The sequence below is a fragment of the Rhamphochromis sp. 'chilingali' genome, assembly GCF_963969265.1.
Source record: "Rhamphochromis sp. 'chilingali' genome assembly, chromosome: 8".
NCBI classification, from domain to species: Eukaryota; Metazoa; Chordata; class Actinopteri; order Cichliformes; family Cichlidae; genus Rhamphochromis; species Rhamphochromis sp. 'chilingali'.
Window position 1 is genome coordinate 10,270,571 of NC_137935.1, and position 24,360 is coordinate 10,294,930.

Sequence of the window (24,360 nt, forward strand, 5' to 3'; positions counted from 1 at the left end):
TGGTAAACCTCTAGTCTAGAATGATATACTGTTTTACTTGCTAATGAGGATTGTTTTTTAATAATACTCCTGGGAGGTGTGTTTGACTCAGATGTTTACAAGTTGTTAAGTGGAGTTGCATAATAATGTGTGAACATTTGATTTTTTTAAACTTTAATCATGAACTGTGAAATTAAGTAAATTATTTTTACACCTTGGGTACTATAACACTGTTTATTATTTTTTCATAAATATATAAATTATTACAATCATTTATTGTTTTTTATGTACATTCATTTGCACTGTAGGAACAACAGTTCCTTCTGACATAGTAATTTATTAATATTGAAGTAAAATGTTTTACAGAAAATGCAGAAAGACAAAAACTATGTTTAATGATTTCAGTGTTCGGCCTTTCCAGAAAGTATGAAAGAATACTAATTGAAACAGAGCTCTGAAGTGATCACAGCAGGCAATGGGGAACAAGGACAATTTTTACTCACACAAAAGGGCAGTAAGGACATTAGGACTAATCATCTTCCCCTGGGAAATGGATATGATGAACCCTTGAGCTGCTTTGATAATTCATTTGACCCACTTTTTACATTATTTGCCCTTTTTTAGTACTGTTCCACAGAAAAGGACATGGGTTGAGTTTACTGTCTCGGGCCTTTCTATGTAAAGTTAAGGTATTTTTCTGCTTGATTGTTTATTTGAGTGGTTGACTTATCTGATGACATGGTTCACTGGGACATAAACATATTCACATTTGGGGAATTTGAAATTGCCCCAGTCCCTGGTTCATTTTCAGATGTTAATGTAGATATGAAATATTGAAAATATTTATTTATTTATTTTTACATGTGCTTATGCTTTTATGGAGCACTCATTGAAATACATGGAAAATCATGGAAATATATGGAAAGAGGCAGGGTAAATCCTGGACTCCAGCTTGCCACAGGGCACTTTTTTTTCTTGTATGTAATTCAGTCAAAACTAAATAAATCATAGGTGCACAAAGGAGCTTAATAGCAGGTCCTTCCTCCCAGCAGCTGTTAGACTTTATAACCATCACTCTGCATATTATCAAAAACCAGTGCTACCATTTCTATGCCACAAATTTCACAAATTTTTAGAATCCCAACACAAACAACACCTGTCTCAACATTTAGAATAACTTTTGAGCATACACTTTTTTGTGTTTTTGTTTGTTTTTTCACTCAAACTCTTAGTTTTGATGTTTTGACAAACTACCAACAGCCTTTGATTAGATGATCTCAGGCTGCGAGAGGGAGTGTGAGGTTCTAAGAGATCAGAAACATAGGCAGGAGATGGTCAAGGTTCTTTTTGCTCAAAAAAAAAAAGATTGTTACAGTAATCTAAGCGAGAAGAAATAAAAGCATGAATAATCATTTCTAACTCAGATTTAGACAAAAACGTTCGCAGTTTGGAGATATGACAGAGAGAGCATTTTTAAACAGCACAGCAGGTAGAATGTCATTTGGACAAGTGGTGATGTTCATTTTATCCAGCAGAAGTGAAAGGTCATGTATGGTCAATGGGTTAAACACTTACAGCAAATGAGAGGGAGGTGGACCAGAGACACAATGCTCATATGGACATTATTAACTTTATCTACAAAGAAGTTTAGAAAGTCATCACTCTCACATATAGAGGACACAGGTACTGGGTGGTCCACGGGGGAAACAATAGAGTTTATGGGGCGATCGTGGCTCCAGAGTTGGGGGTTCGCCTTGTAATCGGAAGATTGCCGGTTCGAGCCCCGGCTTGGGCAGTCTCGGTCGTTGTGTCCTTGGGCAAGACACTTCACCCGTTGCCTACTGTTGGCCCGGTGGCGCCAGTGTTCGGCAGCCTCGCCTCTGTCAGTGCGCCCCAGGGTGGCTGTGGCTACAATGTAGCTTGCCATCACCAGTGTGTGAATGTGTGTGTGTGAATGGGTGGATGACTGGATATGTAAAGCGCTTTGGGGTCCTTAGGGACTAGTAAAGTGCTATATAAATACAGGCCATTTTATGGTTTCGAACAGTACTTTGGAATTTTTCTTGTTTGATGAGATCAACTGAGAAAAATATCCTGATCTAGCTGATTTAATGGTTTCATGCAGGGAAACCCAAACTTCCCTAAGGTGGAGCCTGTGAACATCAATTTTAGTTGATTTCCAAAGGCGTTCTGCTTTCCTACAGAGTCTTTTGACGTTCCTTATGTCATCGTTTAGGAGGAGGAGCTCTTTTTGGGGCAGCAATGACAGTTTTTAAAGGTACAACTGTCACAATCCTGAGTCTTTGGACCCAGCGTTTTGGGTTTTAATATATTTTGATGTTTATAGTGTATGTTTAAGCTCATTACGTTTTCTATGTTCATTTGCTTATTAGTTTCCCCTTATGTTTTCAACCCCTGTGTTAAGTCTCCCTTACCCTTCATGTGTTTCATGTCTGCATGTCTTTTGTTAAGTTCATGTCGTCAGGTCTGCTTTACATTATGTTTCCTGTTTTATTTTGAAAGAGGTCCTGTGTTCTTGTGTTCATTGTGTTTAGTTTTTACGTTTCCCCTGTGATGTCGTTATGTTCATGTGTGTCAGCTGTCTTGCCACTTCTCCTGATACCTCATGTGTGTATTTAAGTCCTCTGTCTTCCTGTGTTCAGTGTTGCATCCTCGCTTATTTATGTCTGTGTGTTCTGTTTGCCAAGTCTACCAAGTTTATTTTGTATTGTCAAGTTTAGTTTAGTTTTTCCAGTGTTCAGCAATAAAGCCACCATTTTGAGTTTCAGCCTGGCCTCTACGTTTGTGTCTGCATTTTGGGTCCTTTCATGCCTCTGTCCACACAGACTTTGACAGCGTAGCAACATCAGCATCAGTGCAGCCCCTGATCACATGAGGATCCATAAATCAGAAAACTTCAGGGCAACATCCTGATTTATGAACCACTTATTGAACAAGAGATTGGATGGTGGTGTTTCCAGAGGGAAGCTAAGGTTAAAAATAACACAAGAATGGTCACTCACTTGTACATCCTTAACACAGAGATTAGTTGTGTCTAAGCAAAGAGAAAACACGAGGTCCAAGGTGTGGCCTTTAACGTGAGTGGGACCAGAGACATGCTGAATAAAATTAAAAGAGTCAGAGGCCATGCTACAGCTAAGATCATCCACATGCAGGATGAAATCGCTGATCTAATAATGGAGGATAAAAAGTCTGTGAAATCCTGGATATAAACACCAGCGGGGCCGGGAGGGCGGCAGATTAAAACACAGTAAAATATATTTGATGAACCGACCTTAAGAAACTGTGACTCAAAGAAAGGGAAAGTCTCATAGTCCAAAGCTCTGCAGGAGAAACTGTCCCGGAAAACAGTGGCAAGTCCAGCACCACCATATAATATAAGGCCTAACTTAAATGGTTGTTTTTTGTTTTTTGTTTTAGTTTGATTAAGTGTGTTAAGCTGTGTCAGCAGATATGTCTATAACACTTAGTTGCACTTGGTAGTAATGATAAATCCATGGCGGACAAGTCCACATTGTTTCCATATCCCATTGCTTTCTTCATGTGTCTGGAAGGACTGCAGGTAGAGTGCAGGTCACAAACATACAGTGAAAAGTGGAAAGAGTACAATTTCTACAGATAATACACACTGGCCACTATTTATGGTCCTCATTCTTGTTAATAATTTAAAATGTGCTTGTTAACTTTTTTTTTTCTTCTTTCGAAGTGTATGGCAGGAAAAGTTTTGCTTTTATTCTTGCATCTAGACAAAAATTAAATATCAAGCTCCATATTAATTCATGTGGGAATCTATAACGAGCCCTTGATAAATATAGAACTGTAGCTGAAATGGAGAAGCCAGTAAATTCATATCAAATGTTACACCCTGAATATAAAAGTCACTCAGCTGTAGCTGCTGATTAGATTCCTTCCTCCACAGCCAAGGTACAAAACACTAGCAGCTTAAAACACTGTGACTTCACATTGTTGTAGGTTTTGTTGAGCATTTTTTTGTTTTGTTTTGTTTTGTTTTTTTCAAAACATCTGCATTTTCACTATAAAATGTTGGTACTTTCCTTAGTTTATGGTTATGGTTTATTGGTGTCAGTTTTAGTTGTTGTTGTTTTACACACCATATTTGAAAATGAATGAAAAAGGGTTTTTTTTTTTTTATGCAAGAGAACAAGACAGAATTTGATTACTGAATATTTCAATTGAAGGTAATGTGTTTTTAAAAGTGTAATTTAATTTAATTTTGTGTTTGTTTTTCTTTTTTTGTTATCATGAAGCATTTTTAATCATATTTTATTTTTATTGATTTTTTTTCCAGGCAGAAAAAAAAGTGTAATAAGTATGTTCATTCAGCTTTAACATACTGGGACACTTATCATGTTTCATTGTCAGTGTTTTCTCTTTTAGGTTTCCCATTAAGTAAAGAGAATGGAAAAAAACAAAACAGTTTCAACCGATATTCTGGAGGTCCAAGGTTTTGACATTTCTCCACAGTTAACGTATCCTCTCTTTTTCTTACTGCTCTTTGTTTACTTCACCCTGCTTTTTTCTAACATTGGAGTCCTTTTGCTTATCATTTCTCAGAAGAGTTTGCACCAGCCAATGTACTTTCTGTTTTGTAACCTGTCTGTCAATGATCTCATAGGTAACACAGTCCTGCTGCCTCAGCTAATGGCTCACATCTTGGCAACCGAACGGTTTATCACCTACAAACAGTGTGTGGTTCAGGCTTTTCAAAGTCACACATTTGGATCGGCTTCACATATGATCCTCATCATTATGGCAATTGATAGATATGTGGCGATATGCCACCCCTTAAGGTATAGTTCCATTATGACAACCAGAACTGTGGTTGGGCTGTCCGCAGCTGCCTGGGGGGTGTCAGTAGTGCTTGTGTCTATATTAATAGGTCTTACTGTGAGGCTGTCCCGCTGCAGATCCACTATACAAAATTCTTACTGTGACAATGCATCACTATTCAAGCTTTCTTGTGAGGACGTGTCCATAAACAACATCTATGGACTCTTTTTCACTGTGCTGCTGTTTACTAGTTCAATTGCAAGCATAGCTGCCACCTATTTTAGAATTGCTCTCATTTGCTGGATTAAGAAAAACAAAGACTTAAATAACAAAGCGCTGCAAACATGTGCAAGCCACCTTGTTCTTTATCTGATCATGCTCTGGTCAGGATTTTTAACAATTATTTTGCATCGTTTCCCAAATTACCCAGACTTAAGGAAAATTGCATATGTTTTATTTCATGTTGTCCCTGCTAATCTGAATCCAATAATTTATGGAATGCAAACGAGATCATTAAGACATACAATTACTGAAATACTAAAAAGAAAAGTGACTCCATCCTAATATTTTTTTTATCTTAAATTTACAGTACTAATAATAATACATTTTATTTATAGGCGCCTTTAAATACCCTGAAGGTCACATTAGTACAAAATAAATAAATAAAGTAAGGTTTTCAGTGGTTGCAACTAAAAGGTACCTATTTTAGATTAACCTTTTCTTTTAACTGTAGTTCCAGTTCCTTTTGAAAAGTCTTTCAACAGCTCAATAACAATAACAACAGCATAAAATGACAAGACATCAGAATGAGTGACGCATTAATTTTCCTCCCACCCATGTATTCAAATCTAAATGTTTTCTACCAACCTTTTTTTTTAAGTGGGGCCAGGCCTACACACTTCTATTGATTGATTGCTGAAAAGCCATTAAAATAATATCTATGACAGAGCATAAAATAAATAAAAATGTCCTTATAATCAGTATCACTATGCATGTATTTGGAGCTGAGTAATGCATTTGTTTTCAGTAAGCTTGTGGGTTTTTTTCTGTGTAGTCATTGTTAATAACTTACAACCCAAAACTTATGCTCAAAAAGTTAGTAATGTTTTTTTTTTTTTTTACTTTAATAGAGTATCACAATACAAAATGTATTGTACATATACCAATAGGGAATATATTTTCAGTTGTTTATTATGTACCCTTGCAACTATTATTTTCCATCTAACGCTAACTGAAGCTTCTGAGGCTTCTTTTTCATATCCTATTAAAAACAAAAGGCTTTTAGAGTTTTTTTTAACTAATTTTACTCATAAAAGCCAACTAAGATTACTGTGTGGCTAAAGATAATAAGAAATGCCAGTGATAAAATATTTCCTTGGTGAATGGCTGTTTGGATCAACTTAATTCAGTTCTTCATTCTAATCCATTATCAACACTGTTCTGTATTGTTTGGCATCATTGTGTTCAAGGAGTTGTCTTTCACACCTTCAAATTAGGACCATCAGATAGAAGGAAAACATTTTTTACCAGAAATATATTTCTGAATTTAAAAAAAAAAAAAAAGAAAGTACCATTGTAATCCCCCTAAAATACTTTCCTTGTCTTTCTGCATGCCACATGCACCTGGATTATCCAGGACAGATTATTTTCCCATGACATTTTACTGTAATTCTTCTCTACTTCTGTTAATGTGACATTGCATTGTAGTGCATTTCCTAACAGTTTAGAACAGAGTACTGCTGACTAAGCATTCAGACTATTTTCCTTTCTGGTCGAGATTAAAGAGGGCTATCCCTCTCTAAAACATATAGATGAGGGATTATACCAAGAGCTAAACTATACCAAGAGCTAAGCTAATGGCTGCAAACTATGAGATTTCACAGTTAATGCATAAGCGTTACACTAGTGACATCATCATAAGCATGTTATATGTTTTAGAGAAACTGGTAACACAATTTCTATCAAAGGGTCTTGTGCTAGTATAATTATTTTATACCCATGCCAGCTGTTATATTTTCATGGATTTATAAATTAGTCAAACAAGCCATGTGAAGCATTAAAAGAGCATTGAACCCTCTCAGGGTTCACTGGAGGCCTTACTTTCTCAGGACACCACCATAACCATAGTAACTGCTTTTGATTTAACTGCTTTGTCAGATTTTGGGTTGGAGGAGGGCTGGAGCCTATTTTAGTGAGGGGTGGGATAAACCCTGGGCACATCACCAATCTATCACAGGGCTATTCAGCTGATTTTAATCTCTGCAATCAACCTGACACGTGTGTCTTTGGACTGAGGGAGCAAGCTGTTCGCCCAAGAACAGGGAGAATATAGAAGCTCCACACAAAAAAGCCTCAGGTGCTGACTGTTTTGAATGAAAAACCCTCTTTCTGTGACATGACAATGATGACCACTATATAAAAGTTACTGTCACATCACGGGTTCGTGAGGTCCCATTTTGGACCCTCTATTTGAAAATTATGGGCATTACCATTTAGGCTTTTTGGAGACAAAAGTGACAACATTAGGTTCATTCATAGATCTATAATTAACCTTGCATTACAGATACCTGCTAATTAGTGCAGATACCCAGTCTCATTAAGTGAGCAATGCGTCTTTAACACTTTAATACCTCTTGCATAAGTCACAGTGCATTTTAAATGGGTGAGCCATAAAATAATAAGAAATAATTCAAATATATAATAAATCACCCTGTAAATGGGAATTTTTCCCATAGAGACTTAAATGGTTTATGAACCAGGACGAAAACATGTTTATTTCTGCTCAAAAGTTGTGTTTTTCAACAGTCAGTCTCAAGTGGCTAATTAAGTATTCAAGGAAACTGCAAGTAACAGTTTTTGCTGCTTAAATGATCTGTATGTTTATTTCATCACTTCACTATTTCGTTTCGCATCAGTAAATTAATTGATTCTTTTCTGGAATGTGGACATTTTAAATTTTCCTGCAACAATAAGACATTTCTTAAGCAACAGCGGATAATATTTATTTGTTGCTTGTTGATATTAGTTTATGAACACCTTAAATAAAGGGGAAATAAAAGTTGCTGTATAGAAATTAATCTGTATTTTATTTTTTAAAAGAAGAACTCAATAGTGAACAACTGAAAAAATATCATTATCATAAAATATATAGATTTGACAAAAGAACTTCCCACTTCTTGGGTGAGTGGAATAACTTTCACATAGCAAGGGGAGAAAGTCCATAAACAACAACTTTATCAAAGATTTAATTCTACTCACAAAAAGGTTTGTAATAGGAGATGAAATCTCAAACATTCCTGGAAATATGAGAAACTTTTACAGAATCTGATAATACTGGATTATTCCTGTCCTAACCTGGAATAATCTTTATGCTATTAACAGCATTTCATGCTGTCACCAAACCTTCTGAAAAGGTCTGCAGTTATATGGTTTTGCCCATGATGAGAAGGCTCATGAAAAACACCATAATGAAAAAAATCCACATGAAGAAGCGGTCTAAAACTTTGGCCACCTTCTTCCACTCTCCAGTCCTTTTCTGCGTGGCCCTCTGATCTCTGTGGCAGTTGGCTATATACTCTATGTTACGCAAGAGCTGTGTTTCATTGCTTTGGATGCTGCAGGAAATCTCTCTGTCTTTTTTCTCTCCATCACTCACTCCTCCCTTCCTGCATCTCCTCCCCTCCCCTGAGTCACCACAGTCCAGGCTTGCAAAAATGCCATTCTTCCAAGAGCTGTAGTTGCTAGTAGGGTTCTTCCCGATTGAGCCTATAGGAGACAGCATCTGATCCATGTCTTCTTTTTCCTCTGTGGGCATAGGTCCCACTATCTCTTGTCCTCTCTCCATTCTGAAGATGCAGTCCTCTCTGCCCGGTCCCGCCTGACCATTCATGGTGCAGTTGGTGTTCTGTACAGGAGGAGGCTCCTGTTTCTCTGGCTGAGGTGACATGCAGTTCTCCCCAACTTCATACACAAAGCACATTCTGGCCATGTACTGCAGAATGACTTTCTTGGCCCATTTGGGAACAGGCTTGGCATCAGGGCCACAGTGGTGTATGTTCATGACAAATATGGTCAGAGCAGTGGAGGCTGTAATCATTGTCATTGTTGCAATGTAATATTTTCCTGTGGAAGGAAATAAGATGAGAAAATCTGTGAACAGATTTGTAGTGCATTACTATCACGCATACTGGGATTTGATTCTTACCAATTAGTGGTACATTCTCAGAGGGGGGCATGATCTCTGCAACCAGTAACTGAAAGACAGTGAGTGCCAGCATCACTGTGACACCCAATGACACCTTCTCTCCAGAGTCAGCAGGAAGGTAGAAACCAAGTGGTGCCAGAAAAGAGATCATCACACATGGTATGAGCAGGTTGAAGACATAGAAGGATGCTTTCCTCTTAAGTTTCAGTGTGTAGGTCACATCTGGGTATGGGTCAGCACAGCAACCATAAAGAACAATGCTCTTCTTAGCTGGCATACCAAGCACCTCCCACTCAACGTTTTCCACCAGGTCAGCCAGGTCAGCACTCTCCATTGCATTAAGGATGTCAAGCTGGTTACCGTTGTAGGTCCAGGAGCCGTAGGTGAACTGGCATTGCTGAGCATCAAAGGGGAAGAAAGACACATCCACTTTGCATGAGCTCTTAGTGATTGCTGGAGAATCCCACATTATCTGTCCATCATGTCGAATCACCACATTGGTGTCCATGGGACCAGTGAAATGATCATCTGCGCTAAAAAACAAAGAAATCATTGCTGAAAAAACAATGTTCAACAACACTGTAAATTCATACTAGGAGCAAATTTTGAATAGGTCTTTTACAAAAACAGCTTTGATTAGTTTCAAACTGGAAAGGCACAAGTACACTAGGTAAGGATCGTGTCTGTTTTTATTGCTTTTCAATAATATAACATGATTATGTTTAATGTTTCAGCATCCTTTAGTTTCAATGACACTTTTAAACCATGGGAGGCATCATTATATGGAATTACTTTACACCTACTTACCTAATACTTTCTTGCACTTTCAATCACTTTTCTAAAATTCAAATTTTATGGTTTTGTTTTTATAGTTGCCTAGACTGTTGTATATGCTGCATTATTGGACTATAAGAAGCAGTCGGCATAGGCCTGTACACCTACAAATGACAGCTTCAAAGCATGTTTAGTTTGTGTATTTCATATTGGGCAGAATGTCGTCATACAGTATTGAATTTGTGAACTCTATGCCCATCCAACCTACCTGTTATAGAGAACTATATCAGGTCTCCATACATAACTACCCGGTATGCGGATGGTATCAAGGCCGTCATAATCATCTTTATTCCATTTAAGGTGTGCATCAAACCACACTTGCCGTATCCATAAATATGCAGTTAGAATTTGGTTTCGCTCATCCTGTAATATATTGAGAAAGGTGATCATAAAAGGGGAATATTACAGTTAAAACAGTAAAAATAAAAAATAAAACACAATAAAATAAAATAAAAAACAGCAATACAGATATATGTGTATCTGCATGGATCAATTTCACTCATACGGTTATGTGCACTGTGGGAGTTTACCATGTCAATTATCTGGGAGAGTGTAACCTGTAGAGTTACATTCAGGATGGTGTTTGTGTCCTCTACAGGCCTCAGTGCGCTAGTGTAGTTTGTGAACAAATCCTTTAGGAGTTTCTGAGCATATCTTCCATGAGCACACCAACAAGCTAGGGCAAGGAACAAAACAGTTTAAAGCTATGTTAACACAAAACATGTGATGCATTTCAGTATTCATGTATTTCCATTTTAATCGAGAAAAATATGTGTTTGCTATGAAAGGCATGCTGGTGTGATCACGGATCATTAGATTTTCAAGCCAGTGACATGCACAGCAAAGGCAGTGCTGTGGATTTAGAGGGTTGCAAGAAAAGGGAAAAACATGTGGGGCATGTGAGACAAAATATGGATGGTACAGCAGATGGTGGTAGGGAACAAAGGGCAATGGCAATCTATATTTCCCTTCTATAAGGCTCTAGAAATAGACCAAACACATCTGCCAACATGTGCCAACAGTGACTTTCGCTGCTAAAGCTCAGTATATAGAGTGCAACATGCAACATTAATCCAGTGAACAAACAACAAATAAAAATGAGCCTAAACCTGGAGGCAAAGTATTGGGAAATATTCGTCAAACGCACGAAGCCATTATTCACGCATTAAAATAAAATCTAATTAAAATAATCACTCATCAATCAGGAAACGAGCAGGAAGAGTTTTCAACAGGAAACGTAGTTTATAGCACTAAATTTATTCCCAGTGTCAACAATGGATTTGGACTAACCAGATGTTAACCTCGAGTCCTGTTTCAATAAAGCCTCTGAGCTGGATGCAAAGAAGGTCTACAGGATTATGATGACAGCAAAATCCCCAAACAGCTGGCAACAAGTTTGCGGATTGCGGGAAACAGCTTGAGGGGGAGAGGAAATATGAGGTGAAAAGGATGTTCTATAAAATATAATAGATGCAATGAAATACAGATGACTGGGATCACACGTCCAACCACACTTTATAGAAAAATGTTATCTAAAGCTTTCTTCTCTGCTAGGACAGTTTTAATATAGTTCCCTTTCATATGATATTAAACCAACCTAAATAGGAACGCAAAACTGATCGACATACCGACATCGTTTTAGATTATACGAGGTAAACAGAAAATAAAACGAAAGTAAACTTACTCGGCAAAATACCGACACACAGCAGCCAGCGGAATAAAGTCTTCGCCATTCGCCATTGTTTCATCTTGCTGAAGCAAATGCCCTCCATCCGAGAACCATTTGAACTGCTCTGTCCCCAAACACGTTTTATTCGCCGAAAATAGTCTTTACAAAAACACACCGATGGGGGAAGTCAGCAGCGATGTAATCCGGTGCTGTACAAGCCCAACAAGCGCTCAGGAAGGGGCGGGACAGAACGAATCCAGCTGATACGACCACGTGTACACCTTGCACAAACACGGCGAGTTAAAGGTGGTGTTGTGTATTATCTTTGATGGGGTTTTGGTGGCGAATTAATGATAATAAGAACAGTCCCCTGTTTGCTGTGATTCAGCACCACGGAGAGCTACCGGCAACTAACAAACAAATAATAACACATTTCTCGCTCCTTGTCTTCGGGCTAAATCTGGCCAATGATTTTTTTTTTAAAGATAATAATTACATAATACATAATTTGCATTATGTCGAAATATATATGCTGTAGCAATCAAAACACTGTCCTCCTCGACTTTCTCTTCCGGGTGCTGGTGGTCCCCACCTCCTCGTTTTACACGACAAGGATGCTACACCCGCAGGCCCGTTATCATCTCATCGGAGCATTCATCTGAGGTCGCGTAATGCAAACAACAAAACAAACAAAACAAACACCCCCTAAAATGCGGGAATTTAAAATGACTGGATGAGCCGAGCAGTGTTTTAGGCGATCGACGATAGCTGATTGAGAAATGCACGTCCACCGCCCTGCATACTTAAATATTATTGTTACAGCGTAGGTATTGTTGGGAGAGACCACTGGCAAAGAGTAAACAACTGCGGTCAAGTGAGCCCTCACTTACGAAGTCGCAGTCAAGCTAGCCGCCCCGCCAGCCGCACCTAAAATGTTGTTGCACTACTCTTACGCATATTACGGTATAGGTGCCGACTGGCTTAGAAACGCAGTGTTTTCTGTCCTGACACTATTTTACTTCACAATCCACTCCCAGTTTTGGTTAATCTCCACTTTCACCCCTGTGATCCACAGCCCAAATTACTGTATGATTCAGAGAAAATTAACAATAAAATTTACCCAATTTACTCAACTATACTTTTAATGTCCTCATCTTTGACCTCAGATTACAGGAAAACTGTAAGAGGTGACGCAGATATCTCACTGGATTATGACTCTGGGTGACCCCCACTCTGCATGCTGTGATCCACAGCCAAAATTACTGTACAGTTTTTGAGAAAATTGATAGTAAACTTTGCACAATTTAATGTACTATACTCTATATATTCTCATCTTTGAGCTCAGATTACAGAAAAACCATAAGAGGTGACGCAGATATTTCACTGGATTATGAATCTAGGCCATCTCCACTCTGCACCCTGTGATCCACAGCAAAAATTACTGTACGGATTTTGAGAAAATTGATATTAAAATCTTCCCATTTTGCTTCACTGTACTCTACATATTGACATCTTTGAGCTCCGATTACAGGAAAACTGTAAGAGGTGACGCAGATATTTCACTGGATTATGAATCTAGGCTGTCGCCACTCTGCACCCTGTCATCCACAGCCAAAATTACTGTACGTTTTTTGAGAAAATTGATAGTAAACTTTGCACAATTTACTCTACTGTACTTTTAATATCCTCGTCTTTAACCTCAGATTACAGGAAAACTGTAAGAGGTGACGCAGATATTTCACTGGATTATGAATCTAGGCCATCTCCACTCTTCACCCTGTCATCCACAGCCAAAATTACTGTACGGATTTTTAGAAAATTGATAGTAAACTTTGCACAATTTACTGTACTGTACTCTATATATTCTCATCTTTGAGCTCAGATTACAGGAAAACTATAAGAGGTGACGCAGATATTTCACTGGATTCTGACTCTGGGTGACCCCCACTCTGCACCCTGTGATCCACAGCCAAAATTACTGTAGAGTTTTTGAGAAAATTGATAGTAAAATCTTCCCATTTTGCTTTACTGTACTCTACATATTGACATCTTTGAGCTCAGATTACAGGAAAACTGTAAGAGGTGACGCAGATATTTCACTGGATTCTGAATCTAGGCCATCTCCACTCTTCACCCTGTGATCCACAGCCAAAATTACTGTACGGATTTTGAGAAAATTGATAGTAAACTTTGCACAATTTACTCTACTGTACTCTATATATTCTCATCTTTGAGCTTAGATTACAGGAAAACTGTAAGAGGTGACGCAGATATCTCACTGGATTATGACTCTGGGTGACCCCCACTCTGCACCCTGTCATCCACAGCAAAAATTACTGTATGGATTTTGAGAAAATTCATAGCAAAATCTTCCCATTTTGCTTTACTGTACTCTACATATTGACATCTTTGGCCTCAGATTACAGGAAAACTATAAGAGGTGACGCAGATATCTCACTGTATTCTGACTCTAGGCTGTCGCCACTCTTCACCCTGTGATCCACAGCCAAAATTACTGTACGGATTTTGAGAAAATTGATAGTAAACTTTGCACAATTTACTCTACTGTACTCTATATATTCTCATCTTTGAGCTTAGATTACAGGAAAACTGTAAGAGGTGACGCAGATATTTCACTGGATTATGACTCTGGGTGACCCCCACTCTGCACCCTGTGATCCACAGCCAAAATTACTGTACGGATTTCTGATAAAATTAAATCCTATTCCATTACCAAACAAAATGAGTTCATTGAAGTATTTGCTTAACTACAAGAAATGTCTTTCCACACACAATTTAAATTTTTCAAAATGTCATTCACACACCACCTCAAGTATCAACTTCAGTTTTAGACATTATTTATTCAGTGCTTAATCACAACAATAGTCAACTTAAGGCACTTACATAATAAGTTAAACCTTACAATAATACATACAGAGAAAAACCCAACAATCATATGACCCCCTATGAGCAACAGTGGGAAGGAAAAACTCCCTTTTAACAGGAAGAAACCTCCGGCAGAACCAGGCTCAGGGAGGGGCGGGGCCATCTGCCTCAACCGGTCAGGGTGAGAAATTACATTTCTCAGATTACTGATTTCTCATATTACTACTACACAGTTTAGATACACTCAACAAAAATATAAACGCAACACCTTTGTTACTGCTCCCATTCCCCATGGGATGGACGTAGAGACCGAAAATTCATTCCAGATACACAATATAACCATCCCTCCCAAACAGTGGTCACAAATCAGTCCAAATGTGTGGTAGTGGGCACATCTGCCATATTGAGATAATCCATCCCACCTCACAGGTGTGCCACATCAGCATCCTGATGTGGCACACCATGCTGATGCAGCATCTGGACTCCCCAGGAACCTACGCCAGGATCCTGTTTGTGGACTTCAGCTCTGCCTTCAACACCATCCTTCCAGACCATCTCCGAGGCAAGCTTTCCCAGATGAATGTGCCTGATCCCATCTGCCGGTGGATCACTGACTTCCTGACGGACAGGAAGCAGCACGTGAGGCTGGGTAAGAATGTCTCGGACTCCCGGACCATCAGCACCGGCTCCCCTCAGGGCTGTGTTCTTTCTCCTCTGCTCTTCTCCCTGTACACCAACTGCTGCACCTCCACCCACCAGTCTGTCAAGCTAATCAAGTTCGCAGATGACACCACCGTTATTGGGCTCATCTCGGACGGGGACGAGTCTACCTACAGGAGGGAGGTTGAACGTCTGGTGTCTTGGTGCAGCCACAACAACCTGGTGCTGAATGCCCAGAAGACAGTGGAGATTATTGTGGACTTCAGGAAGCACACAGCCCCACTCCCCCCCATCATCCTGACTGACACCCCCATCACCTCTGTGGACTCATTCCGCTTCCTGGGTACCACCATCACCCAGGACCTGAAGTGGGAGCCCACCATCACCTCCGTCATTAAGAAAGCCCAGCAGAGGATGTACTTCCTGAGGCAGCTGAAGAAATTCAACCTGCCAACACGGACGATGATGCAATTCTACACTGCAATCATCGAGTCCATCCTCACCTCCTCCATCACCGTGTGGTACGCTGGAGCCACTATCAGGGACAAACAGAGACTGCAGCGTGTTGTGCGCTCTGCTGAGAAGGTGATTGGCTGCAGACTCCCATCTCTGCAGGACCTGTACACCTCCAGGACACTGCGGCGTGCAGCCCGGATCTCAGCTGACCCTTCTCACCCTGGACACAGTCTGTTTGACCTGCTCCCCTCAGGCAGGAGGCTCCGGTCCATTCGCACCAGAACCTCTCGCCACAAGAAAAGTTTCTTCCCCTCTGCTGTTGGACACATGAACAATAACCACATGACTGTCCCCGCCACTAACACATGACCCTACGCTGTGTCACTGCATCATTTCATGTTTGGCACTGATCACCACCTGCACTCATTTATATATCTTTCTACGTAGCACTCATAATTCTTATTCTCATGTATATATCTCATGTATATCGCATGCACATATCTTTCTTTCTACATAGCACTTTAATTCTTATTGTCTGCACTGAAGCACCGCAGCAATTTCCTAATGTTGTAAACCTCAACATCTGGCAATAAACCCATTCTGATTCTGATTCTGATTCTGATCTGACATCATGAGTAGTGCACAGGTGTACCTCAGACTGCCCACAACAAAAGGCCACCCTGGAATGTGCAGTTTTTTGCGCTATTGGGGGTCTGGGGACCCAGAACCGGTCAGTATCTGGTGTGACCACCATTTGCCTCATGCAGTGCAACACATCGTCGCATGGAGTCTATCAGATTGTCAATTGTGGCCTTTGGAATGTTGGTCCACTCCACTTCAATGGCTGTGCGAGGTTGTTGGATATTCGTGGGAACTGGTACACGCTGTCGTATACGCCGGTCAAGCACATCCCGAACATGCTCAATGGGTGACATGTCCGGTGAGTATGCTGGCCATGCAAGAACTGGGACATTCTCAGCTGCCATCTGCCCTGAACAATGTGAACCATGATTCATCCGTGAAGCGCACACCTCTCCAACGTGCCAGACACCATCGAATGTGAGCATTTGCCCACACAAGTCTGTTACGGCGACGAGCTGGAGTCAGGTCAAGACCCCGATGAGGACGACGGGCATGCAGTTGAGCGTCCCTGAGACGGTTTCTGACAGTTTGTGCAGAAATTGTTTGGTTGTGCAAACCAATTGTTCCAGCAGCTGTCTGGGTGGCTGGTCTCAGACGATCTTGGAGGTGAACCTGCTGGATGTGGAGGTCCTGGGCTGGTGTGGTTACACGAGGTCTGCGGTTGTGAGGCCGGTTGGATGTGCTGCCATATTCTCTGAAACGCCTGTGGAGACGGCTTATGGTTGAGAAATGAACATTCAATGCACGGGCGACAGATCTGGTTGACATTCCTGCTGTCAGCATGCCAATTGCACGCTCCCTCATTGCTTGTGGCATCTGTGGCATTTTGCTGTGAGACAAAACTGCACATTCCAGGGTGGCCTTTTGTTGTGGGCAGTCTGAGGTACACCTGTGCACTACTCATGATGTCAGATCAGCATCCTGATGTGGCACACCTGTGAGGTGGGATGGATTATCTCAATATGGCAGATGTGCCCACTACCACACATTTGGACTGATTTGTGACCACTGTTTGGGAGGGATGGTTATATTGTGTATCTGGAATGAATTTTTGGTCTCTACGTCCATCCCATGGGGAATGGGAGCAGTAACAAAGGTGTTGCGTTTATATTTTTGTTGAGTGTATCTAAACTGTGTAGTAGTAATATGAGAAATCAGTAATCTGAGAAATGTAATTTCTCACCCTGACCGGTTGAGGCAGATGGCCCCGCCCCTCCCTGAGCCTGGTTCTGCCGGAGGTTTCTTCCTGTTAAAAGGGAGTTTTTCCTTCCCACTGTTGCTCATAGGGGGTCATATGATTGTTGGGTTTTTCTCTGTATGTATTATTGTAAGGTTTAACTTATTATGTAAGTGCCTTAAGTTGACTATTGTTGTGATTAAGCACTGAATAAATAATGTCTAAAACTGAAGTTGATACTTGAGGTGGTGTGTGAATGACATTTTGAAAAATTTAAATTGTGTGTGGAAAGACATTTCTTGTAGTTAAGCAAATACTTCAATGAACTCATTTTGTTTGGTAATGGAATAGGATTTAATTTTATCAGAAATCCGTACAGTAATTTTGGCTGTGGATCACAGGGTGCAGAGTGGGGGTCACCCAGAGTCATAATCCAGTGAAATATCTGCGTCACCTCTTACAGTTTTCCTGTAATCTAAGCTCAAAGATGAGAATATATAGAGTACAGTAGAGTAAATTGTGCAAAGTTTACTATCAATTTTCTCAAAATCCGTACAGTAATTTTGGCTGTGGATCACAGGGTGAAGAGTGGCGACAGCCTAGAGTCAGAATACAGTGAGATATCTGCGTCACCTCTTATAGTTTTCCTGTAATCTGAGGCCAAAGATGTCAATATGTAGAGTACAGTAAAGCAAAATGGGAAGATTTTGCTATGAATTTTCTCAAAATCCATACAGTAATTTTTGCTGTGGATGACAGGGTGCAGAGTGGGGGTCACCCAGAGTCATAATCCAGTGAGATATCTGCGTCACCTCTTACAGTTTTCCTGTAATCTAAGCTCAAAGATGAGAATATATAGAGTACAGTAGAGTAAATTGTGCAAAGTTTACTATCAATTTTCTCAAAATCCGTACAGTAATTTTGGCTGTGGATCACAGGGTGAAGAGTGGAGATGGCCTAGATTCAGAATCCAGTGAAATATCTGCGTCACCTCTTACAGTTTTCCTGTAATCTGAGCTCAAAGATGTCAATATGTAGAGTATAGTACAGTAAATTGTGCAAAGTTTACTATCAATTTTCTCAAAAACTGTACAGTAATTTTGGCTGTGGATGACAGGGTGCAGAGTGGCGACAGCCTAGAGTCAGAATCCAGTGAAATATCTGCGTCACCTCTTACAGTTTTCCTGTAATCGGAGCTCAAAGATGTCAATATGTAGAGTACAGTGAAGCAAAATGGGAAGATTTTAATATCAATTTTCTCAAAATCCGTACAGTAATTTTTGCTGTGGATCACAGGGTGCAGAGTGGAGATGGCCTAGATTCATAATCCAGTGAAATATCTGCGTCACCTCTTATGGTTTTTCTGTAATCTGAGCTCAAAGATGAGAATATATAGAGTATAGTACAGTAAATTGTGCAAAGTTTACTATCAATTTTCTCAAAATCCGTACAGTAATTTTTGCTGTGGATCACAGGGTGCAGAGTGGGGGTCACCCAGAGTCATAATCCAGTGAAATATCTGCGTCACCTCTTACAGTTTTCCTGTAATCTAAGCTCAAAGATGAGAATATATAGAGTACAGTAGAGTAAATTGTGCAAAGTTTACTATCAATTTTCTCAAAATCCGTACAGTAATTTTGGCTGTGGATCACAGGGTGAAGAGTGGCGACAGCCTAGATTCAGAATCCAGTGAAATATCTGCGTCACCTCTTATAGTTTTCCTGTAATCTGAGCTCAAAGATGTCAATATGTAGAGTACAGTAAAGCAAAATGGGAAGATTTTACTATCAATTTTCTCAAAAACTGTACAGTAATTTTGGCTGTGGATCACAGCATGCAGAGTGGGGGTCACCCAGAGTCAGAATCCAGTGAGATATCTGCGTCACCTCTTATAGTTTTCCTGTAATCTGAGCTCAAAAATGAGAATATATAGAGTACAGTAGAGTAAATTGTGCAAAGTTTACTATCAATTTTCTCAAAAACCGTACAGTAATTTTGGCTGTGGATCACAGGGTGAAGAGTGGCGACAGCCTAGAGTCAGAATCCAGTGAGATATCTGCGTCACCTCTTACAGTTTCCCTGTAATCTGAGCTCAAAGATGAGAATATATAGAGTATAGTACAGTAAATTGTGCAAAGTTTACTATCAATTTTCTCAAAAACTGTACAGTAATTTTGGCTGTGGATGACAGGGTGCAGAGTGGCGACAGCCTAGATTCATAATCCAGTGAAATATCTGCGTCACCTCTTACAGTTTTCCTGTAATCGGAGCTCAAAGATGTCAATGTATAAAGTACAGTAAAGCAAAATGGGAAGATTTTGCTATGAATTTTCTCAAAAACTGTACAGTAATTTTGGCTGTGGATCACAGCATGCAGAGTGGGGGTCACCCAGAGTCATAATCCAGTGAAATATCTGCGTCACCTCTTACAGTTTTCCTGTAATCTGAGGTCAAAGATGAGGACATTAAAAGTATAGTTGAGTAAATTGTGCAAAGTTTACTATCAATTTTCTCAAAAACCGTACAGTAATTTTGGCTGTGGATCACAGGGTGAAGAGTGGCGACAGCCTAGAGTCAGAATCCAGTGAGATATCTGCGTCACCTCTTACAGTTTCCCTGTAATCTGAGCTCAAAGATGAGAATATATAGAGTATAGTACAGTAAATTGTGCAAAGTTTACTATCAATTTTCTCAAAAACTGTACAGTAATTTTGGCTGTGGATGACAGGGTGCAGAGTGGCGACAGCCTAGATTCATAATCCAGTGAAATATCTGCGTCACCTCTTACAGTTTTCCTGTAATCGGAGCTCAAAGATGTCAATGTATAAAGTACAGTAAAGCAAAATGGGAAGATTTTGCTATGAATTTTCTCAAAAACTGTACAGTAATTTTGGCTGTGGATCACAGCATGCAGAGTGGGGGTCACCCAGAGTCATAATCCAGTGAAATATCTGCGTCACCTCTTACAGTTTTCCTGTAATCTGAGGTTAAAGACGAGGATATTAAAAGTACAGTAGAGTAAATTGTGCAAAGTTTACTATCAATTTTCTCAAAAACCGTACAGTAATTTTGGCTGTGGATCACAGGGTGCAGAGTGGGGGTCCCCCAGAGTCATAATCCAGTGAGATATCTGCGTCACCTCTTACAGTTTTCCTGTAATCTAAGCTCAAAGATGAGAATATATAGAGTACAGTAGAGTAAATTGTGCAAAGTTTACTATCAATTTTCTCAAAATCCGTACAGTAATTTTGGCTGTGGATCACAGGGTGCAGAGTGGGGGTCCCCCAGAGTCAGAATCCAGTGAAATATCTGTGTCACCTCTTACAGTTTTCCTGTAATCAGAGCTCAAAGATGTCAATATGTGGAGTACAGTAAAGCATAATGGGAAGATTTTGCTATGAATTTTCTCAAAATCCGTACAGTAATTTTGGCTGTGGATCACAGGGTGCAGAGTGGGGGTCACCCAGAGTCATAATCCAGTGAAATATCTGCGTCACCTCTTACAGTTTTCCTGTAATCTGAGGTCAAAGATGAGGACATTAAAAGTATAGTTGAGTAAATTGGGTAAATTTTATTGTTAATTTTCTCTGAATCATACAGTAATTTGGGCTGTGGATCACAGGGGGGAAAGTGGAGATACACTAAAAATGGGAGTGGATTGTGAAGTAAAATAGTGTCAGGACACAAAACACTGCGTTTCTAAGCCGGTTTTCACCCATACCGTAATATACGTAAGAGTAGTGCAACCACATTTTCGGTGCGGCTGGCGGGGCGGCTAGCTTGACTGCGACTTCGTAAGTGAGGGCTCACTTGACCGCAGTAGTAAACAGGGTGAAGGTAGGATGGATTTAGCCATTACATGTTCAGTAAATTCACGCGAATGTTTTAAATCTGAAATGTTCCCGAGTGGTTCAAGATAAATATTGACCTTATGGATGTACTTGACATGTTTACTCATCTCCAGTCTATTTTCTTCTTACCTAGCATAGCTACAGATGCCAAGAGCGTTATATCCCGTATGTGATCATCTTTACACGATTGTTTCTTTTCCCGCTGTCGCAATCTAAAATGCTACAAAGTTCAAATATTTTGGGGCATGAAAGACCCCTGGTTATTAGGGTATCCTTCGCCACCTGTGTTCTGGCGACTGTGTGCCTACCCCTGCTCGGGCTCATCACTTGTGTCTTCATATCCTCTGTTTTTCATTTTGAAGATGCCACTGGTACACACTGCCAGGTAATGTGTATGTTTAGTTCTATGGTAGTAGTTGCAATACCTTATTATGTATTGATTATATATTTTTAACCTAAACAAAATTCTTGATGTGTGTTTAGGTTCCTAATTACCTGCCATCTATAAGTGCCTCTATCAGCTTAAGTCCTGAGTGCCACATTTGGCGATTCTGCATTGGACTACACTCAGCACCAAGGTTACTGGTGGCTTTTACCTACTTCAAGTTTTACAAGGCTCGCTTTGCTACCAGGTTTCCAGAGAGTTTACTCAGCTGTTTAAACCTGGGCTTTTCTATATCTGAAAACATTGGACTCTTGTTGCTCACATACGTATCATCCACTGAAACTTACTGTGAGTATTCTGAATTTAGTTTGCATTTTTGTACAGGCCTTGTCTGCACAAATATAGTGTAATACTATAATAATAATACTGATAATACTATTACCTATTCTTGTACATTAAAAACAAGCAGTTTCAGTTGTGCTAAGTATGATATGACTGGTGGTTGGTGCATTTATGTAAAGTTTAATAACATATTATCACAAGTTCTCCCCATTTGTTGGTCAAATTTCCCTTCCTCTTTGTGTTTTTGCTCCTTAGTTGTGCATAAGGAAGGTTTTGTCCTGTTCATTGTAAGTTCTCTAATCTACATGTTGATAACCTGCCGTTTATGGAAATCTATTAAGAAATATTCCTTAAGTCCTGAGGTAAGAAATAGCAAATGAGGCACTAGAACTTAAAAACTGCCATATCATTTGTAGAATTACAGTCAATTTCAGTATTTGTTTACTTTGTTGTGCCCTCACAGGATGCCAAGTCTCACCACTGGAAAGTGCGTTTCTTACTTCTCAATGTATGTTTCTGTGCTTTTGCCGGATTCTTTTACTGGAAACACAACATGTACTGTGAATCAGGGAGTGAGTATTTAACCCATCCTTATGTTTCTGTGTGGATTGTGTGCTGCTTTATTAATATTAATCATCAACCATCATATTTACAGTAATGCAAATATTCACAATATTCTGACCAAATTATATTTTTTCTGTACTCTGTTTCTACTTTTATCAGGTTACACATTCTTTGCCCTGTTTGAGTATCTAGTTGTTTTCTCCAATATGGCCTTCCATCTTACAGCCGTGTGGGACTTTAAGAGCCGGGAGGTCATGCTCATTTCATCTTCAGAGGATAAAGACTTCTGACTAGAAAGTCAAGGACTAGGTACTACATGTACCACCCCCCAACCACCTGATGATAGCAGCCTTGATCCTGCTGAAGCGGAAGAGTGGGATGAAGGCCTTTTCCATATATTTCCATGATGACCAGTCACAAATCCTTAGTGAGTGATGATGTCTCACAAATGAACATAAGATATGCACATGTGCTACTGTAGGGGTATTAGGATAACTTTAAGTGCATTCTTTTGCCTCAGTGTCTCATTCATGGATGCCTTCACCAACCTACATGATGTTATGTAATGTGACATTTTAACTTTTATACACTGCACAGCAAATTTGTGGTCATACTAGAAATGTGCCAAAGTAAAGTGATAGTTCTTCAAGTATGCTTGGCTTTTATTTTGAAATATAAACTCAAGGATAGGAAATGGATGCATTCTGAATTCTAAGCCTTAGTGTTCAGCTTCAGAAACACTGCACTCTATTTAGAGTCCTCAAAAAAGATTGGCACCGATACTCACTTTCATGTAATAAAATGCAATATTCAGGTTGCTGTTGACAAAGCGCTTTATTCTATGTTGTTACTTATTTATGGTTTATTTTTTAAGGGCAAGTATATTACATGAACCACATTACACACCAGAGTATTTTTAATCTTAGCTAGTTTGCCATGCCCATTCCTAGTCGGGCTTTTAAAACACAGAGACATAATAAAGTTCAGTAAATCATAACTTTAAATACTTCTGCAATACTGGCAGTTGAAATGTTAATTTAACACTTTTCAAAACAGATTTCCTCAGTAATATGTGAGGAACTGTGCACACTATTGTGTCCTGATTACCTAACTCTTCGCTGTGCACCAAAATTAAATCCCCCAATAAAAACCTGTAGATTTAAATGAAAGAGTATACTCCAGATTGACATGCCATATCAACAGATTTAGGAAAAACATGATAAAATCAAATTTAATTAAAGTACCTAAATTAAAAACAATCAATCAATCAATCAATCAATGAACCGTGTAAAATTATCCAATACAGTGAATACCTTACCTGAGAAAGTCCTATATTTGTGAAACTGATAATACTCAGGTCTTGTTAACACTGTGTTGGGGATAGATTCACATTTTTGTGATGATGGTTAAATTGGCAGGTTACAGCTCAAAGTTAAGATCAGCCTATAATGTCAATACACAAGCCTATATTATCTGATCTCAATACCAGGAAGGTTCAGCTAAAAATACCTATGTAACTGGCAAATTTAATTTAGGGTGCACAATTTAAGTTTGTTTAGCCTGACTACCTTTACACAACTTCAGCGCATCTCTTTATACTAGTTATACCATTATCAGTACCATATCTGTTGGTGCCTGTCCTGTTTAGGCCTTACACTTTCCATGTATGCACAAAGGAATTCCTGCACATGGAAATAAATTTGTCTGGTTAAAGTTTAAATGGAATTGTTTGCATATTTGTGCAAACTGTGCTGTGTCTAATAAACAAATCACTGTAAAGGTTATTTCATCGTTCTAACAGAACTTAAAATATATATGCACTTCAACTTATGATTGACTTAAGACATCATTATATGCTACTGTTCATTTGTATTATACCACCAAGATTGTAAGGTAGTC

The 24,360-nt window shown here is 39.5% G+C and overlaps 3 protein-coding genes and 1 long non-coding RNA gene across 6 annotated transcripts in view; 2 read left to right on the top strand and 2 right to left on the bottom strand.

Moving 5' to 3' along the window:
* LOC308401490 overlaps positions 1–24,360 on the bottom strand; it is a 303,063-nt gene that overhangs the window by 276,897 nt on the left and 1,806 nt on the right. The gene's annotated exons all lie outside the window — the stretch shown is intronic.
* LOC308401745 (olfactory receptor 52N5-like) lies at positions 4,420–5,355 on the top strand (the record flags this gene model as incomplete). Its single annotated transcript, XM_080890125.1, has 1 exon — positions 4,420–5,355. One exon carries the CDS (start codon positions 4,420–4,422, stop codon positions 5,353–5,355), a length of 936 nt encoding a protein of 311 aa, XP_080746251.1.
* chrna10a (cholinergic receptor, nicotinic, alpha 10a) lies at positions 7,933–11,774 on the bottom strand. Of its 2 annotated transcripts, XM_080889702.1 has the most exons (6): positions 11,514–11,645; positions 11,120–11,245; positions 10,360–10,505; positions 10,038–10,192; positions 8,996–9,528; positions 7,933–8,913 (listed from the first exon to the last, which is right to left on the bottom strand). In XM_080889702.1, the coding sequence occupies exons 3-6, from the start codon at positions 10,360–10,362 to the stop codon at positions 8,213–8,215; spliced, it is 1,392 nt and encodes a 463-aa protein (XP_080745828.1). In that variant the 5' UTR covers positions 10,363–10,505; positions 11,120–11,245; positions 11,514–11,645; the 3' UTR covers positions 7,933–8,212. The 2 variants fall into 2 exon arrangements, with proteins under 2 accessions (XP_080745828.1, XP_080745827.1); XM_080889701.1 differs by lacking the exon at positions 11,120–11,245 and having other exon boundaries at positions 11,514–11,774.
* LOC308401302 (post-GPI attachment to proteins factor 2-like) lies at positions 21,093–23,259 on the top strand. Of its 2 annotated transcripts, XM_080889464.1 has the most exons (6): positions 21,104–21,156; positions 21,304–21,555; positions 21,654–21,903; positions 22,153–22,259; positions 22,361–22,469; positions 22,621–23,259. In XM_080889464.1, exons 2-6 carry the CDS (start codon positions 21,388–21,390, stop codon positions 22,749–22,751), a joined length of 765 nt encoding a protein of 254 aa, XP_080745590.1. In that variant the 5' UTR covers positions 21,104–21,156; positions 21,304–21,387; the 3' UTR covers positions 22,752–23,259. The 2 variants fall into 2 exon arrangements, with proteins under 2 accessions (XP_080745589.1, XP_080745590.1); XM_080889463.1 differs by having other exon boundaries at positions 21,093–21,555.